The 19,986-nt window shown below is 36.8% G+C and overlaps 1 protein-coding gene across 1 annotated transcript; it reads left to right on the plus strand.

The window, feature by feature from the left end:
• The first annotated feature begins 8,448 nt into the window (after window positions 1–8,448).
• On the plus strand, window positions 8,449–12,187 carry LOC126975318 (zinc finger protein 501-like). Its single transcript, XM_050823156.1, has one exon. It carries the CDS (start codon window positions 8,482–8,484, stop codon window positions 9,901–9,903), a length of 1,422 nt encoding a protein of 473 aa, XP_050679113.1. The 5' UTR covers window positions 8,449–8,481; the 3' UTR covers window positions 9,904–12,187.
• The last annotated feature ends 7,799 nt before the right edge of the window (window positions 12,188–19,986 follow it).

The raw sequence follows: 19,986 nt of genomic DNA on the forward strand, positions 1-19,986 counted from the left end.
GTCGAAATTCTGTATGTGATGGCCATATCTTATAGACTACCTTCTAACATACGCCACTTCTGAATCTTCTGCTAATGTTTTTTGGGATATAGGGCCCGGTTTAACATTGTATTTTAGGCCTTTTTATAGTAATGAAATTTCGGGGAAAGAAAATTGTGCTGTTGAAGGATTTTTGAGGCGAGTATGAAATTGGTGGATAGTGTTTGGTACATCATTGTGATAAGAATTATAATTTTGACTATCGTGTAACAACGGTGACAACGTCCTAGAGTATATTTAATACTTTTTTCTACTACTGTATAGTAGTCTATTGGCTGGGTCCTGCGCTTAATTGTCCAAAATGTAAAACAGATATTATGTAATTTAAATGTTATGTCGGAACACTCATGTTAAGCTTGAGTCTGTCTCTAAGGGAAAATGTCGGACCTATGACTATTGCTCCCGCTAAAATTCGATGTTCGACTTGATCTCCGTAGTAATTGTTTATGAATGTTTTAATTTTAGAATTCATCAATCTGCCAGAGTGTCAACATGAACCGTTAATTAAACAGGAGTGTAAAGATGAGATAGACATAGAAGAGCATGAGTTACCAGGTAATGATGTTAAATATATTATACAACTGTTGTTGCCTCACACACACACTTTATGGAATCATCTGCCGGCATGGATCTGGTCAAACTTGTAAGCTTAATAACAGTTATGTTAAAATATATTTGTACTTCAGTTATATTTTATTGTTATAAAATTTTCAGGGTGGACGGAAGTATGGCATTTGGATAAACAGGCAAACAATATATTATCAGTCAAGCAGCTATGTAGTAAAGAACTAAGAGTGAGCTTGGTCAGATTGGAGGATGTTAATGATCATTGTGATGGTAATATCATGTTTTATATTATACTAGCTGACCCGGCAGATGTTGTTCTGTATATACTAAATAAAATACTGATTTTTTTATGAATTTGTCAATAATATTCCATAACATCAAGAATTATTTCGTAAAATATGCTTCCTGTTGTTATAATGAAATTGTTTCACAGCAGAACTGTCAAACCGTGTGTCAATAAATTCTCACATAGAAAATATATCCATACAAAACATAAATTGGAATTAAAAACAGTTATGCGTCTCAAATTGAAATAAAAACTATCCTATCTCTCAAGTTGGACTAAACTGCACTCGATGAAGTAATTTCCATTAAAATCCGTTCATTAGTTTAGGAGTCCATCACGGACAAACAACGTGTCACGTAATTTATATATATAAAGATATAGAGTAGTAGAGGGGTGGTAGACTACCAAGTTCCTCTGATAACTTGTTCATGTATTAAGACCTCAAGTTACATATTCTCCTTCTTCTCGGAGTAGGCAAATGGTTATACCTTTTATTATGTATCCAGTGGCTTGTCTGGATCCTAATCTATCAGACAGCATCTCTGCTATCCAGATGCAGGTGATGTTGACAAATCAGCGGAATTTCGTTTATTAAGTGAAATGATTGAAAGAAAATGGTGACCTGAAGCGACAGGCTCTTTATATTATGATAAAAATTTCCCTTAGTGGTCTTTATCAATTCCTTTCAGTTGGTATAAATAAAATATATGGCTGTGGTGCCGCCCTATAGTGTAACACTATCAAAAACATACTGTATCTTATAGTGAACCTCTTGTTAAATTATTAATAGCACATGTTCCCGTTAAGCGACCGGCCTGTTATAATATACAAAACATATAGTACCCTATAGTGGGTGGCTCCTTTGCACAGGATGCCAGCTAGATTATGGGTGCAACAACGGCGCCTATTTCTGCCGTGAAGCAGTAATGTGTAAACATTACTGTGTTTCGGTCTGAAGGGCGCCGTAGCTAGTGAAATTACTGGGCAAATGAGATTTAACAACTTATGTCTCAAGGTGACGAGCGCTATTGTAGTACCTCTCAGAATTTTTGGGCTTTTCAAGAATCCTGAGCGGCACTGCAATGTAAAGGATATATTATCATCAGTTGAACGTCCTGTTTGTCTCGTCCCTTATTGTCATTAAAAAAATGATAGTGTTTATCATTATATATATAATTCTTGTGTGCGTGTGTATGTCACTGAACTCCTCCTAGACGGCTGGACCGATTTGGATGAAATTTTTTGTGTGAGTTCAAGGGGATTCGAGGATGGTTTAGATTCACAATTAAACTACCTCCTAAACGGCTGGACCGATTTTGATGATTTTTTTGTTTGTTTCAGTGAATTTGAGATTGGTTTAGATTCTCAATTCCGTCCATATAATATAATTCTCTCTGTCCATATAAATAAGAACTCCTCTTAACGGCTGGACAGATTTTGCAAATTTAAGACGTGTGTACAGGACAACGTCTGTTGGGTCCACTAGTATTACTATAAATTTAAAATTGAGAAAACTAGGATATTTCTCATTATATTTTTATTATAATGCTAGATTGAGTTAAACAAATAAAAAATTTAGTAGAATGTTTAGAAATGTTCTGTGTGTCAGTGCTGCCGAAATTATCTAAATTGTCACTGGACATATAATTATTATATCTGGTCAGTTACAGATAATTAAAAGAAATGAATTGTAAATCATATCATTTGTGCCTTATTATTATGTATTTTATTAAATTACAGAGTTGAATAATATTTCAATACATACTGATGATGATGTGAGCTCCAACAAAGACCAAACTGAGCAGAACATCGAGCAGGAGTTTGTGGTGAATCTGATAGAAATTGAAGAAAATGAATTATCTGGTAATTTTTTGTTTTAAATGGCTACTAGAAAATAAACTGAATACTTATAAGGTATTTCATGGAGTAAAATCTTGGAAGTGTGTAGGTATGGGGCCCCAAAATCCCTTAAACTATGTCACATGGTATGTACAAGGTATACACACATTGAGAAAAACAGTACCTACAGTCAGATTTGGAAAGCTTCTGTAGTGGAGTGTGTCACTATAATCATTTTGTCCATGAAGGACTTTTGCCCGAGAAATTTAAACGAAAATTCTTGCAATACTGCTAGGTTATGCCTAGGTCAGGAAAAAGGTGACGCAACTGCTCATAAATCAATCAAATCAAATCAAAATCAGTTTAGTCACGTAAGTCACGGAAATAACACTTATGTCAAAAAAATAAATATATATTTTTCTTATTGAATCTACCGATACTTCGTAAAGGGTTGAGCTAATGAGAAGAAGTAGGAAGAAACTCATTGCCACTCTTTTATATCAAGTTTCACATTTAAGTACATCGATTTACAAATCATTACAAATTACAATATAATATGTAAAATGTAAAGTGATGAGTAAGTCAAAAAAGTAAATGTAAATTAATACAAAAGTTATTGAGTACAGTAGCTGCATCATCCACACACACCATAAATAAATAAAGGTATTTATAATAAACATGACCCTTGTTGCGGGGTCTAGAGGTGAGAAGAAAATAATAATATTGTATATCTTTGAAATGAAATCACCATCGGGATGTGTGGCGGTCCTCCACAGTGCGGTTTTCAAGGAGCATTCTTCCACATACTACAAAACTGTGGAATGAGCCTTTTTGTGCGGTGTTTCCGAGACGATATGACATGGATACACCTTCACCTTCCTTGAAGGCCGGCAACCCTCTTATGATTCCTCTGGTGTTGGAAGAGAATGTGGGTGGCGGTGATCACTTAACACCAGGTGACCCGTACGCTCGATTGTTCTCCTTTTCCATAAAAAAAGAAAAGAAATTAAATTAAATTTATTTATTGTGTCGAAAACAGTACCCATTATAGATTTTAAATTAATTGTAGTGTCTTCTGTCCGGCTAATTTGAATTAGCATGCAAAAAGTTTACTTTAAATTTAAAAAATCCTTAACACTATAAAATTTTATGTCGATTAACCATGGTTGGTTAAACAGGAGTCCAGTGTGTGTCTTCTGCCGCATTTATCACGGGGAGTGTTCCGAAGAGCTGTTTAACCTGATTCCTGCCGCTGAATTCCACCTTCGCACGACACGCCACAAGTTAGGATATCATCCCCACCATCTGGATGTATGGCGGTCCTCCACAATGCGGTTTTCAAGGAGCTTTCTTCCAAGTACTACAAAGCTGTGTAATGAGCTTCCTTGTGCGGTGTTTCCGGGACGATACGACATGGGTACCTTCAAAAAAAGCGCGTACACTTTCCTTAAAGGCCGGCAACGCTCATGTGATTCCTCTGGTGTTGCAAGAGATTGTGGGCGGTGATCACTTAATAACAGGTGACCCGTACGCTCGTTTGTCCTCCTATTCTATAAAAAAAAAATCATTTTGTGATAAGTTTTTTAAATCTAGAGGTAGTTGAATAATTTTATACACATTGCGTAGCTACTATTTAGGTATAATGTTGTTCTGGGACAGTGGCCATAAACCAGTGTATCCGGTAATCGGGTGGAACGTGGATTCAATTCAATGGTCCTTTTAAATAAATGATTATTGTGTTTTACAAATTTACACGCTTCAAATATATACATATTGGGCAATATGCACAAAATATTTAAATTTTTAAATAAGTCTTTACATGAATAGGTCGGACAACATATACAACGAATTTTTTTGAGCAACAAATGCTTGATGTACTCCTCTGCCATTTCCCCAGATGAGAAGACCGTATCTGAGTACTGACGCGACATATCCATAGTACGCCATTAAAGATAACTTATTAGAAGCCATTCTCCTCAGTCTTCTAAGGACATACACAAATCTATAAATTTTAGAGAATACTTTATCAATGTGTTCAGAGAAATTAAGGTCATTATCTAAGATAACACCTAAAAATAGAGTACTGTCAAATTTTTCAATATTAATTCCATTATAATTAATATTTAGATCAGTTTATCTACGTCCTTTTACACAAAATTGCATTTACATAATTTTCAATAAATTCACAACTAATTCATTATAATCAAGGCAATTATTATAATTGTTCAAACTACAGTTAATGTCCGATTCATATTCATTTAAATTATCACTATTTGAGGGCATGAGAATAGATATATCATCGGCAAATATAATACAACGGTGTTGAGTTATCTTTTGAAAGTCATTAATATAATTAATAAATAACAGAGGACCCAATACACCAGATAGTGACAGAGAATTGGTGTCAGTTGGTAGCAAGAGAGAGATGTGAACAATTTTACAAACCAAATAAGTCATTTTGTCATGTTTTTAATTTGTCAAAAGCTGTCATACCAAGATAATATGTTTGGTGTCCGCTTACACTATAAATCTAAAAAGATTTTTATGTTTCAAAGACAAAATTTAACAAATTAAATGTATTTCAGGGAACATAACATTTTAATAACCATTTTCCCGAATTGTTTTATGTAAATAAAAATATTTTATTTGAGTGTTTATCTCTCGATTTTCGATTAAAAACGTAAAAAACCTCCGACTGAACATATATTGATCAGAAAACAGGGACGGACTGACAAACGTAAAACTTATAACAACCCTTCTTTTTCCGTCAGAGTTTAATAAAATACTTAACTGCTGCTCCACTAATGTCACTGTCCAAATCGGGTTCTAAGTTCAAAATATGCATCTTAAACTGAAAAAGTGTTTACATCGCTGCCTTTTGACCAATAACATTTTAAACAACTGAAGTAAACTCAGAAATGTATAGACATAGCAGTGGAAGCTTAGCTTTATGACATGTGCCATATTTCGTATTTTATTTTGTATGACGTGCATTGTCTATATATTGTATAGAACGTCATTGACTTCAGGTCTTTAGTTCATCCAACTACCTTATGTTTCAAAACGTGTCGTAGTACAAATTAATTATGAAAAATTTATAAACGGATAAATATGAGATACTTAATTATTTATTTATTTATTCAAGATCCACCAACACAATATACATGTCAATTCATAAAATTATAATTTACACAAAGTCCAAAGTTTTTATCCTGCAATTACAAGTGAACACATCATGCAAATAAACATACTAACAACTTAGTTCATCCCTATTAATATTATAAATGTGAATGTAAGTTTGTTTGTTGCACTTTCACGCCTAAACCACTGAACCGATTTTGAAGGGAAAGGACATACCTTTTATCGCTAATAAGAGGCTAGGCGGGGTTGAAGTACGTATTAAAGTTCATCAATATCGAAGATAACACCATGAAACTTTGTATTCAGGCGCTTGATAATATTTTTTTTTTAATATTTAGACATACATACACACACATACACACACACACACACACACATTCTCATTTAATTTTGTTTCGTTCGTCATTGTCATTTGTCGAGGAATCACTGACCCCGAAGATACAGTTTTAACTAGTTTCGGGGTCAGAGGTCAACCTCTTTTAATATCACTGCGAAACCGTTTTTCAATGTTCAATGTATTATTACAATTAGCGATAAAAAGATGTAAATAATTGGTATTATGTAATAAATATTGTACATTTAGTAATTTAAGTTATTTGCAGTGAGTGTAAAAGAAAAAGAAATGAAATAAATAAAGACATGTGTGGGGATGATAAGGGGGATAAGTTCCACAGTTAATAGTTTATAAAAATGTATTAACCACTTCAGTTTGTATGAGTATTATTTGCAAAGTGAGTAGACCAAAAAAAATGCTTTCCAAAGTAACTTGCACGCGGACGAAGTCGTGGGTAAGACCTAGTTTTAATATAAAAGTAAACTGAATATAATGTATAGGACATACGCTAAACTGTCAAAACAATATAAAAATGTAATTAATTTCACAAATCATTTCAAGGTACAATACAGTCACTTCAATATAATCACTAATATACAATATACAGGGTGGCGCAATAGAACGTGCACATTTAAAATATTGATTAAAAAATAAATACAAAAGGTATTGTTAAAATAAAACTGAGGTATTATTAAGAAATAACTGAAGTTTATTTTTTAAAAATAACATCGTCTAAATGATGACCCTCTCTACGACGACATTCCTCTAATCGCAAATGGAAGTTATTGAAAACTTTCTTCAGTAATGCTGGTGTAATTGCTGCGATTTCACCACGGATATTCTCCTTGGGCTGATCGATGTTTTTCGGATTATTGCTGTAGACTTTGTTCTTGAGGTATCCCCCACAAAAAAAGTCAGGAGGCGTCACGTCTGGACTACGTGGGGGCCATGGGATATCACCTCTTTTCGAAATCAGTCTGCCAGGGAACATCTGTTTCACAACCGCCATGGAGTCATTTGATGTGTGACAGGTAGCTCCGTCTTGTTGAAACCAAGTCCTAGAATTCACTATTCTTGAATTTTCAAGCTCTGGAGCCAAAAAACCTTCCAACATCGCAACATATCGTTCGGTATTAACAGTGACGTTTTGCCCCCGCGCATTTTTAAGAAAAACGGTCCAATTATTCCTCTACCAGAGATTGCTGCCCATACTGTCACTTTAGGACTATGCAGTGGTTTCTGGTGCTTGAGTTTGGGATTCTCACTGTTCCAGTAACAACAATTTTGACGGTTTACGAAACCATTGATATGGAAGTGGGCCTCATCTGAGAAAAGGATATTGTCAAAATTGGAAAATCGATTAAGCATTTCATTAGCAAATGCAAGCCTTGCTCCGAAGTCGAAGACTCTTTCAATTCTTGTGTTAACTGCTGCAGCTTGTAAGGATGCAGTTTAAGATCCAAGTTTAAAATTCGTTGCAAACTTCGTCTCGATAAGTGTAAGACAGACGATCTCTTGCGAGTAGACATTTGTGGATCTCCTCGTACAGACTGCATAACTCTCTCAATATTGTCGTCGGTCCTAGATGTTCTTGGACGACCTTTTTCTTGTGGTTTAAACGTTGAACCAGTCTCTTCAAAACGCTGTACCCATATTTTAATTAAATTTGCACTCGGAGCTTCACTAATTTGCCGTAGTGCATATTCAGAACAATATAAACGCCTAGTAACGATGTATAAACGAGAGTTCTCGTAAAATGCGCGACGCTTCCCGTCGCAGTGACTCATAGTGACTAAAACTCCATGAGCCCGCCTACCCAACGATGCAGACTCCCCCCGCCCGCGCACTTTCTACCCCGCGAAAAAAGATGATGCAATATGCATGTTCTATTGCGCCACCATGTATTTTGTTAATTGTAATTATTATGACGATATATATTTTATTTATTTGGATATCTTTGGGAGTGGCCTTTGTCGAGCAGTGTACGACTTCCTGATATGATGATGATGATCTGTTAGTCGTTTCTCTTTAAGGTACTACCTACTCTTTAAATCTCAAATAAGTATTACAATTTCTGGATGGATCAAAAGCTTCCAATAAAAACATCACCTAAAATAATATAATATGTAATATAATATTGACACACTTTATACACAAATTATCTTGCCCAATAATTTTTATACATTTACGTGACATAGGTGATAACAATAACGATAATATAATTTTGTACTTTACAGTTAAACGATTAACAGCTGGTAATGAACAATACGATGAAATGTACACAGAACTGACCAATCCATGCAATAAGAATGGAACTATGTTGAAGCAATCTGTTGATTTGAAGAAAAACAAGAAAATTATTCCAGTTAAAAAGTCGAATTCCAGCAATGTTGACGGACCAACCCACCATCAAACTATTACTTCCAAGAGAACTAATAAAATACATTCAGAGTCAAATACCAGTATTATTGGTGAAACAACCAAACAATCTGTTGATTTGAAAGAACATAACACAATATATAGAGATAAAAAGTCGCAATCGGATAATACTACTAGAACAACGCCCAACGAACCTGATGCTTCAAAGGAACATAATACATGTGAAATGTCTGAATCCAGTAATGTAAGTGGAACAACGTCCAATCAATGCAGTTATTTAAAGCAACATACAGGTCAAAACACTGGCGAAAAACCTTACTCACGCGATGAATGTGGCCAGAGTATCACTGAAAATGGTCATTTGAACAATCATAAAGTAATACATATCGGTGATAAACCATATACATGTAATGTGTGTGGTAAGAGTTTCAATGAATCTAGTAATTTGAAGAAACATAGTAGAATACATACCGGTGATAAACCGTATACATGTAATGTGTGTGGTAAGAGTTTCAATGAATCTAGTAATTTGAAGAGACATAGTAGAATACATACCGGTGATAAACCATATACATGTAATGTGTGTGGTAAGAGTTTCATTGTCTCTGGTAATTTGAAGAGACATAGTATTCTACATACCGGTGATAAACCTTACCTATGCAATGTGTGTGGTAAGAGTTTCAATCAATCTTGTCATTTGAAGGACCATAAAAGAATACATACCGGTGATAAACCTTACCCATGCAATGTGTGTGGTAAGAGTTTCAATCAATCTTGTCATTTGAAGATACATAGTAGAATACATACCGGTGATAAACCTTACCCGTGCAATGTATGTGGTAAGAGTTTCATTGTGTCTAGTACTTTGAAGACACATAGTAGAATACATACCGGTGATAAACCTTACCCATGCAATGTGTGTGGTAAGAGTTTCAATCAATCTTGTCATTTGAAGTTACATAGTAGAATACATACCGGTGATAACCCTTACCCGTGCAATGTGTGTGGTAAGAGTTTCATCGAATCTAATACTTTGATGAGACATAGTAGAATACATACCGGTGATAAACCTTACCCGTGCAATGTGTGTGGTAAGAGATTCAATGCGTCTAGTTCTTTGAAGACACATAGTAGAATACATACCGGTGATAAACCTTACCCGTGCAATGTATGTGGTAAGAGATTCAATGTGTCTAGTACTTTGAAGGCACATATTAGAATACATACCGGTGATAAACCATATAGATGCGACACTTGTCCGCAGAAATTTAAACGAAAACAATCTCTTGTTAAACATTTACAAAAACATATGTTATAATAATATCTTCCAACATCCCATTAATGATTTTATAGAAAAATGTCTGTTCATGGGTTTGCCTAAGATCATCCAAAGATATTTTTTTATAATTTTCTAGCCTGCTACTATAACTGTCGAGATGTCTCGTTTTTAGTTTTTTTTTGTTTTTTTAGTTTTTCTAATAATTTTTAGATTTTTTTGGGTACTCTCAACGTGTTGTATAATATTTTTGTTATAATAAGGGTTCCAAGCAACAGAAGAATACTCAAGGCAACTTCTCACCAGCACAGTATATAGTACAATCAGAATGTCAGAATTTTTAAATTCCTTGGTATTCCGCAGAACAAAAGCGAGCATCTTAAAAGACTTGGAAGTAATGTTATTAATGTGTTGGTCAAATCTTAGGTTGCTATCCAAAAACACTCCCAAGATCTTGATTCTACTCAACTTGCTTAAGAGGTGTATCACCTATTTTGTACACTACATCTTCACAGCTATTTAGCATTTTTCTGAAAAATCTCAGATGAAAACATTTCTCAGCATTTAATACCATAAGGTTAAAGTATTTAAATCCTCCTGGAGTTTTTGAAATTATACTTCTTTTGGTGCTATGGAGAAAAATGATAAGAGTGAATTTTTACGACGCACGCACACACCGACACCTGAATTGTACATCGTAAAGTTAGTTAATAAATATTATTTTGGTGTTTTTATTAAATCAATTTCATATACGACGGTGATAGTATTTACAAATAATTTATTAGTATGTGTATATATATTGAATATTAGTGATAAAACTGTTTTGAGTGCATTTATAGATTTCAGATTAATTGTCGGTATGTATAATTTATTTACATCGTTAATTAAAAATTATTACATTATTATCTAAAGATATTTTTTTTGAAGTTATACATCTTTAGGCGCGGTATGAAAAAATGATGAGAGTGAAATTTTAAGATGCGCGCGCATCACTGTAAGAAAAAAGTAACAGGGTGACGTTGGTTCCTAAAATTTTCTTGCAAGATTTTTACAAAATTCTCTTTCTAAAAACGTAGAATAGCACGAGGAAGATATCATTTTAATGATTTTTGCTTGGATAGGCCAAAGAAGTATAACTTCTTGCGTGCATACATAAGTACACACACACTTTTTTTAGAGTTGCTTATAGTATCCACACATCTGGCAATTTTTAAATCGTCCGCAAATATATAGCATTCTGAACGATGGATATTTGTAGATAGTTCATTAATAACAAATCAAATAAAATAGGACCGAGATGAGAGCCTTGTGGTACACCAGTTGTCATTGAATAGGTGGATGAATTGAATCCATTTGCTGCCACTATACCAGGTCTATTTGCTAGGTATGAACTGAACCATCTAAGAAGGCTATTTCCGATTCCCGATGCAGCAATTTTTTCGGTTGAGATTTTGGAAACGTCCTAATGAGCTACACCGTAACTTACGCGAGGTGTGTACGCGTGCGTGCTACCACCAGATGCGTTTACAGAAAAGCGGGAATAACCTACCCTGTAATTTATCCCTAATTGTAGGTATCTGGATTTGTGTACCTAACGGCCTAGCCGTAGGGTTCGAACAAAATATATAAATAAGTACGGTATTGTCTGTCACCAGGCAACAACATGACAAGAACATTTTTTTTTTATATAACGTAATATTAGCTCTGATAAGAACCATTTCATATTGCTGTACATCAACTCAAAGAATCATACAGATCACCAGTTTAGTCATCTCAGTGAAGTTTCAAGCATCGTACTTTCTCTCGACGATCGCAGATATACTCACGTGATCAGTCATATGCTCCGCGTTACACAACCGCACAGCAAGGCCTAGCGGACTCGACTGACGAGTGAAGTGTCGCGTCGGAACTCAGGGGTCGATCGCTATTCATGCAATTTTAATCAATGAGCAACAGCGTAGGTGCGGAATGCTCATTGACATCGTATGATCGAGGTTCGACGCGAGTTTACACAAACTGCGATAGCATTAGTTTTAGAGCGAGATAGAACACATAATATTATTCTCAATTCTTATTGAATGAAACGTTTTACTATTACCTGAAATGTAAGCTTTAGTATTGGTGTGTCTTTTCTGAACTTGTAAATATTTTTTAAGTAACGATTGTAATTGGGTAACTAGTTTTAAGGATTTTGTATATATATATCATGAAAATTTTTAATAAAGCATAGAGGCTAATTAGGCTTAATTGTAAATTGCTTTAATAAGTAGATTTAGGTAATTTTGTATATATACTTTAAGATCAAATATAGAAATTTGGAATTTGATTTTTTTTTTTTAATAAAGCATAGATATAGAAGCATTACTCGGCCACGGGGCCGCAGTCATAGTGGGCGGCGATCTTAACGCCAAACACACCAGCTGGAACAGTAGAACCACAAATAGAAACGGAATCTTATTAGATTCGTTTACAGACACGCTGAACTTTTCAGTAATAGCACCCGACGAACCAACACGTTATCCGGATAACGTCGCGCACTGACCCGACATACTAGACGTTGCGTTACTTAAAAACGTAACGCTCAAAGTAAATTCAATCGAAGTTTTTCACGAACTAGAGTCAGACCACCGGCCTGTCGTCCTAAATCTAGGCCCACCGGTTAACTTTCAACCACCGACGAAAACAGTGATCGACTGGCAACGGCTGGAAAAGGATCTCGAGTCTATCAAGTCCGACGACCTTGACCTTATACCGGACGTCATCGACTCGGTCGACACGGCTCACAGTGCTATCTCTCATGTGACGTCACATATACTGAATAGGATAAAGGCCTGCTCCAGGCAGGTTCCGACGATGCCACCGCATCGCCTAAACCTGCCTCCAGAGGTCAGGAACCTACTCACACAGAAGCACAGAGCCACTAGACTTTACGATAGGTATCCGTCGGTCGAGAATAGGCGCCACCTCCGCTACCTACAGCGGGTGGTTCGGGAACGTATCGCGGAACTCCGCGGCGAACGTTGGGACTGCTTGCTCGGCAACCTTAAGCCATCGCGCGTTCAAACAGGAGCCGCCCACTGTCATGCCTCCTTTGGACAGACCGGGACTGCAGCCGGCGCTCGATGACGATGAGCTGAATGCCTCGCCGATAGTCTCGAGAGTCAGTGCTCTCCAAATGCAGAAGCCGACCCGACACACGTTGACGAAGTTGATCGTGAAGTTGAACGTCGCTCCGCTCTGAGCCCTTCAGGTGATGTAATAAAACCCACCTCTTACGAAGAGGTGAAGCTAATCATTAAGGATCTTCACTCCAAGAAGGCCCCGGGGCCCGACACTATAAATAATAGGGTTCTTAAAATCCTACCCTCGACTCTTATTACTTTATTTGTTACCATTTTTAATATTCTATTGTCTAATAGCGCGTTCCCCGAACAATGGAAGGATTCTATTGTTATCGGTATCCCAAAACCCAATAAACCTAAAGCTAATCCGAGTAGCTATAGGCCTATTAGCTTAATTAACTCGATCGGGAATCTTTACGAAAGATTAATTCTCGCGCGTCTTAATCATTACATCGCGGAGCTTAACCTGATATCCGACATACAGTTCGGATTCAGAACCGCTCACTCGTGTCCCCAGCAGGCTCATCGACTCACCACCGAGTACATTCTCATACGGCGTCAGTTTGACGCTACCACGGCAGCCGTATTTTTCGATGTCGCGAAGGCCTTCGACAAGGTATGGCACAACGGCTTAGTATTCAAGCTGTATCAACTGGGAGTGCCAGACAGGCTCGTGCGCATCATTCGAGCCTACCTTACTGATCGCTCCTTCCGATATCGAGTAGAGGGCACCCTATCCTCACCCAGACCCATCAGGCCTGGCGTGCCACAGGGTTCCGTCCTCTCTCCCACTCTTTTCTCGCTCTTCACGAGCGACATTCCCAAGTTTCCGAGTGTCCAGCTCGCTCAGTACGCTGACGACACGGCACTCTACTTTGGCTCCAACCGCTCAACCTTGAGCAAGAACATTAAAGTGCTTCAAGCCGCCGTCGATGAACTAGGCAACTGGTTCAGAAAATGGCGGATTGAAGTGAACCCCACCAAGAGTGCAGCGGTACTCTTCGGTAACGCGAATAGCATCCGCGCTAAAAAACAACCGACCGACGTTATTAAACTGTATGAAACACCCATACCGTGGGTGAAGGATTACAAATACTTAGGAGTCACGTTCAACAGCAATATGAACTTCAAGAAACATATTGATACGGTATGCAATAGAGCCCGATTTGACCTCAGTCGCCTTTATCCACTTGTGTGTGGGCGAAGCAAACTTCCGCTCAAACACAAAGTGATGCTGTACAAAACCATCGTACGGCCCATACTGTCATACGCAAGCGTCGTTTTCGCGCACACCCGACCGAGCTACTTACGTCGTTTGCAAGTAGTTCAAAATAAATTCACGCGCATGGCAACCGGAGCCCCGTGGTTCATCCGAAACGTTGACCTTCACCGCGACCTAGAGCTTCCGACGATAGCTCAACACTTTAAAGAGATCTCGCGACGCTTCTTTGACAAGGCGCCTAACCATCCCAACATCTTGGTTAGGAAGGCATGCGGGTACACCCCCCTTCACCATAGGGTGTGTCACCCGTAGACTATTCTCAACCCAATAAGACGTCCCAGACACGTAACGGTAGACCCGGATGACGACATCACCCGAGAGAAAGTACGATGCTTGAAACTTCACTGAGAAGACTACTGGTGATCTGTATGATTCTATGAGTTGATGTACAGCATTATGAAATGGTTCTTATCAGAGCTAATATTACGTTATACAAAATAAAATGTTCTTATCAGAGCTAATACTACGTTATATAAAATAAAATGTTCTTGTCAGAACGAATCTTTCGGCATACGCTTATTACAGTTATTATGCACGATTACTATTTCTACGATCTATAATGCTACGTTACAAGTTAGATATTAGACATTTGTATTAATTGATATTATTGGTTGTAGGTACAGCTACAAACTCATCTGGACGATTGATTAATGATCGATCCCGCAGTCTTCTATCACTATGTGCATTAGCCAGTCACTGGCTAAGCTGCCACAAAGCGCGTGGCCCACATGCCCGTCTAGAGCCGCCGCGCGTTACCGACGCCAATTTCAACGGGCTCGTGTTACAATAAAATTTATTGCTTTTGAAGTGTTTCGGCTTGTTTATAAAAACGAACGTCAATGCTTTTGTTATTAAACAATCTAGCGCTTTATTAGATTACATAAACAATAGATACTGCGTAATTTAAACAAATTTCGTTTAAAGTAGGGCTGTCATGCATTTTTTATGATTTTTTTAGATTTACTTATAGATTACATTTCGATTATAACTAATGAATGTAGTAATTTTTTATAACTAAAACAAACTTCAAAGTTACTAATTAGTCATAGTATAGTTACTAAAACACCATAGATAATACAAAAAAGAATTTTTAAATCGACTGTTACGGTTGCATAATAAACGGCTGACCGCATTTTGACGGCTTGTCGTATTTACACAGATAAAGTTTTAAAATTAAATATTCTTACTTTTATAGTCTGTTAAATTACCTTTCTTGTGGTATATCGTGTAGCTTGTCTTACTCTGTGTAAATTTAACGAAAAAATATCTGCTACCGTTGTGTGCCAAGCAGACGTACGACGCTCTTTGGTACGACGTCTGGTTTGGCACTCAACGGTAGTTTTGATAGCAGACGTCGGACGTCTGATTGGCACCTCGCGGGTTAATCAATTGTACAAGACTATCTTCGTCTTCATCATCATTTCAACCAAGTGTTCAAAATAACTATTGTCATTTCTATTCTCTCCCCTTGGTTCAATTGGTTCTACATGATTCGACACAGCGCCTTCAAAGTTGTCTTCCTCGATAGCATGAGTCCAACTAAATTTCTTACTATATATCGTCAGTTATTTTATTGTTAATTGGAGCCGTTGTCACTTCCTCGTTGCATTCTTCTCGTACTAGAAGAGGAACTTCCACTTCTGTGATTTCCTCACCTGGCTCTTGCAATTTTATTTTTAATGGCTTTTCATTAAATATTATGTTTCTTGATCTGACTATGTAATTTGAGTCTTTGTTCTATAGTCTAAAGCCATCATCATTGTCGTATCCAATCAACCCGCATCTTTTAGCTTTCCTGTTTCTTCCTTTTCTGTTTAGAAACATGTGCATAACACACAGAGACGATAATTCTCAGGTGTTTTATTCTAGGTTTCTTCCCAAACTACAGCTTAAACGGAGTCTTGTGTTTCACGAAAGTTGGCGTACATGGCATTATTAGCCTATGGTGTTCTTTAACGGACTAGTTCGTTATCGAATTCACCACCATTATCACTAAGGAACTACTTTATTCTGTATCCTGCTACCTGTGATTCGGTCAGCATTTGCTTCAGCTTTTCAGGTACTTCAGATTTAGCTTTCATATAGTAGACATAACGAAAGCGGATGAATTCATCTTTGAAAAGCACAAAATATCGGAACTTTGAGATTGATGGCGGAAAAGGACCACAAACATCCGAATGTATTTATGTATTATTTTTCTCTAGTGCCAAACTTCTGTCTGTGTGCCTTTCCAAAAATACATCCTTCACAAAATATTACCATTATCCCATTACCATTATCCTTTGCCTTAATATTGAGCACTCTCTATGTCTATACATATCTTTTATCCTGATCGCCAATACGTTCATGGTAAAGCTGGGAGGTATCTACTGAATTGAGCGATATGGCTACCTTTGGTTTCACTGCTAAACAGTTCAGTTTAAGTAAGCCACCACACCTTTTCCTAGTTTCTGTTATGGCGATAGCTCCGTTTATCTTTAAAGAACACGATGTTACTCGTGACTCAAACAAACTATTTGTATTTTTATCCTGTGTCGCTAGCACCGAAAATAGATTCTTGCTCATACAAGAAACAAGCTAGACATCACTAAGAAAAACCTCATCTCCAATATCAGGGTTTATTCTAATTGTCCCTTTTCCTAGACTGTACGACATTTCCATTAGTCATAGTAACTGTGTGAGGTTGGCTGAAGTGCTCAAAATTCTCAAATAACCCTTTTCTCATCATAACATGATGTGTAGCTCCGTTATCTACAAACCACCCTTCACGATCTTCACTGCATTCAGTCATATTCAGTAGTACCATCATATTGCTGCTTCTACTACCGTTCCCTCTATCTTGCTTATTCTTTGGACAATCTTTCCTAAAGTGACCAACCATTTTACAAACATAGCATCTGAACTTAGTAACTTTTTTATTCCCAGGTGTCTGTTCCTTGGTTTGTTCAACAAACTTTTTACTTGTCTTTGTAAGAAGTGCTTCACTAGACATGCCTTCTTTGCTTCCTATCATTGCTCTTTCATACGCACAAAGTTGGCTGGTAATATTATCGACAGTTCTTCTTAGACATCAACATCCAACTCGACTTAAAAGAAAAATAATTGTCTTGCAAAGTATCTAAAATCTTGCAGATTAAAAGAAGTTCTCGTAATTCCTAGCATTCTTCAGCTTTTAATAATTCCTGATTCAGTTAATGCCACAAATTTTTCAGTTTAGAAATATGCGTTGACATTTCATCGAAAATGTCCTTTTGAACTTTAAAGAAATCCATACCATAGTAGTCATATGTACCAGTAGGGAAACTAAGTGTTGTTTTTTTTTTTTGTTTTGAGAGGACGAAATACGGCTACGTATTTACGCCCCGGAACGGGGCGTAATATGTCGGACTCGAGTGTCCGCGTAAGCGGACACCCCATACCGACTAAAACCTCCTCTGTGCTGTTAGCAGCCCTGGCTTTCACAGCGAAGTAGGACGTGGGCCGTGGAGGCCGCAAAGACTACGCAACAACAGTCGCGGGGCGTCTCCTAACGAGACTCGAACCTCAGACCGGCTGTGTGCTTGTGGGAATTAAGTGTTGTTGATAAAATACTTACTGACACGTGCGTTCACTTCATTTAAGAAGAAGCAATAATAGGTTGTCAGGTTATTCAAATCGTTGAAATATTGACGGGAAACTTTCAAATATGTGTTTTTAAACTTTGTCCATTGAAGTTCCACACAGTTTTAAGAAACTCTTACCTACAGTCATCTCACGAACATGTCTAGATGGGGCAACTTTTGGAAGCATATTCTCCAAATTTACTGGTCTCATTCTAACAATATTTCTGAATCCACGTCTGTCTTCTATTCTTATCATTCAATAAGGAACGATAGGCCCATTCTTGCTGTCGTCTCCCCAAAAATGATCGCGACCAGTATTTGCGTGGTTTTCTTGAATTTTCTTCATTCTGTATGATGTACAAGTATACTGCACTCTTGAAGCAAAGTTCCACAGTACCTTCACTTTCTATTGTTTGTACCAGTAGTCAATTGTGTTGTCAAATTCATTAACTTCTGCACTGACATGTCATAAACAAGTTTAGCTACAAGCCTACATTATTGTGTTTATACACAAGTATAAAACATGAGATCATATACATGTAGACAACTAATAGGTGACAAACAATTTCATCAGACAAGTTTCATAAAAATATTGTCTACGACAAGTTTTATGTTTTTGTATTTAGAAAACATTGCATACAATTTGTATTTGTAATTTGCATGAAACTTGTCAAATACATGTATATAATGCCTTGGTGTAAACGAGGGGCTATGACAAAGAGTATAATAATATATAGGGAAAAGAGAGCCCTCTCTAAGCTCAAGAAAGCTACCCCCCCAGATTTTATTTTTATTTTTATTTATTACATCGTTAGTTCGCCATTTGTTCTTGATTGTTCTCTATAAACATTTGTTTGTTTTCGATTTATTTATTTAAAAAAAAATGCAATTCATTAAAATTTATTAGGTTAGGTTATGTTAGAACAGTTAAAACAACGCACGAGCCGAGCGTAGCGTGCCGCGGCAGCGGCCAGCGAGGGCCAGAACCAAATAGTAGGCGTTTCCCCCCATTAACAGGGGGCGGGGGCTAACTAAAGGGCATGTTTTTAATTTATTGTTTTTAAATAAACAACAAAAGAACAAACAATTATTTATAGCGAACCATTAAGAACAAACTACGAACTAACGATATGCCATGTTGAAAATTCAAAAATAGAAACAAATTTTTTTTGGTGGGGCTAAGTTTGATGAGCCCCCTCTCTACGCATTATGAGCTGTCCATTAGTAAGCTCGAAATTATAAAATTCATTTTTAATGTTGTGACACAATATAATAACTAACTCTACTTTTTAATGTAGGTATTGCAATTTTTTACCATGTTAAATTGCGCGTAGAGTTAGTTTTTAATTTTGCCACCACATAGAACATAAAGGATAGATTAAACTAAATTTTAGTAGTGTAAATATGCAAAATGGAACACGAGAGCTACATTCATGCGCTAACACTAGAAGTAGCCGCCATTTTATGACTAGTGGGCAGTGACACATCACACAACTAAAGAAAAATTGAAAGGTTTCAAAGCAAGTGACAGCTGACGAAGCTTTCATTTTCGTGCCAACTAACAGATGGCACTACAGTCTTCTGAAAACGTCACTATAAGGCGTCTGTCCCACCCCTGGGTTATGACTTATGAGAAATAAAGATTCAAACCAGCCTGTTCGCAAAGAACGAATTATTTAAAAAAAATCTAACTAACATCTACTTTTCCAGATTAAACTAATCTGAAATTTGAGCAGAGTGGAGAGTAAAAGTGTTCTGTGATTCTGAGTTTCTTCGAGGCTATCAAACTTAGGCATTTACTTAAACACATTATTTTTATGTAATATTTAAAATATGAAGGTTGAACAGTTTGTCGAAGACACAGAACAGGAAATACCAGGTAATTTTGATATCCAATTTACAGATTGTTTTAAATTATTGGAACTTGTTTAAAAGTTAGTAAATAATGCAATAAACTTTGATGCACACAAATAAATCTACAGGCTCATGTATTTGATATATTTGAGCCTGCTGATTTATTTGTTGTGTCCACTTTGCATGTAGTGTTGGCCAGCTACTCCTTCCAGAAGTTCAGAACACTCCTGGGATGTTGCAGACTTCTCAAAGCCACTGTATATAT

This window comes from Leptidea sinapis, chromosome 2, assembly GCF_905404315.1.
Source record: "Leptidea sinapis chromosome 2, ilLepSina1.1, whole genome shotgun sequence".
Classification (NCBI taxonomy): Eukaryota; Metazoa; Arthropoda; class Insecta; order Lepidoptera; family Pieridae; genus Leptidea; species Leptidea sinapis.

Bases quoted from the DNA above. Each gene is read 5' to 3' on its own strand.
- LOC126975318 (XM_050823156.1), top strand. From the start codon at position 8,482: ATGTACACAGAACTGACCAATCCATGCAATAAGAATGGAACTATGTTG.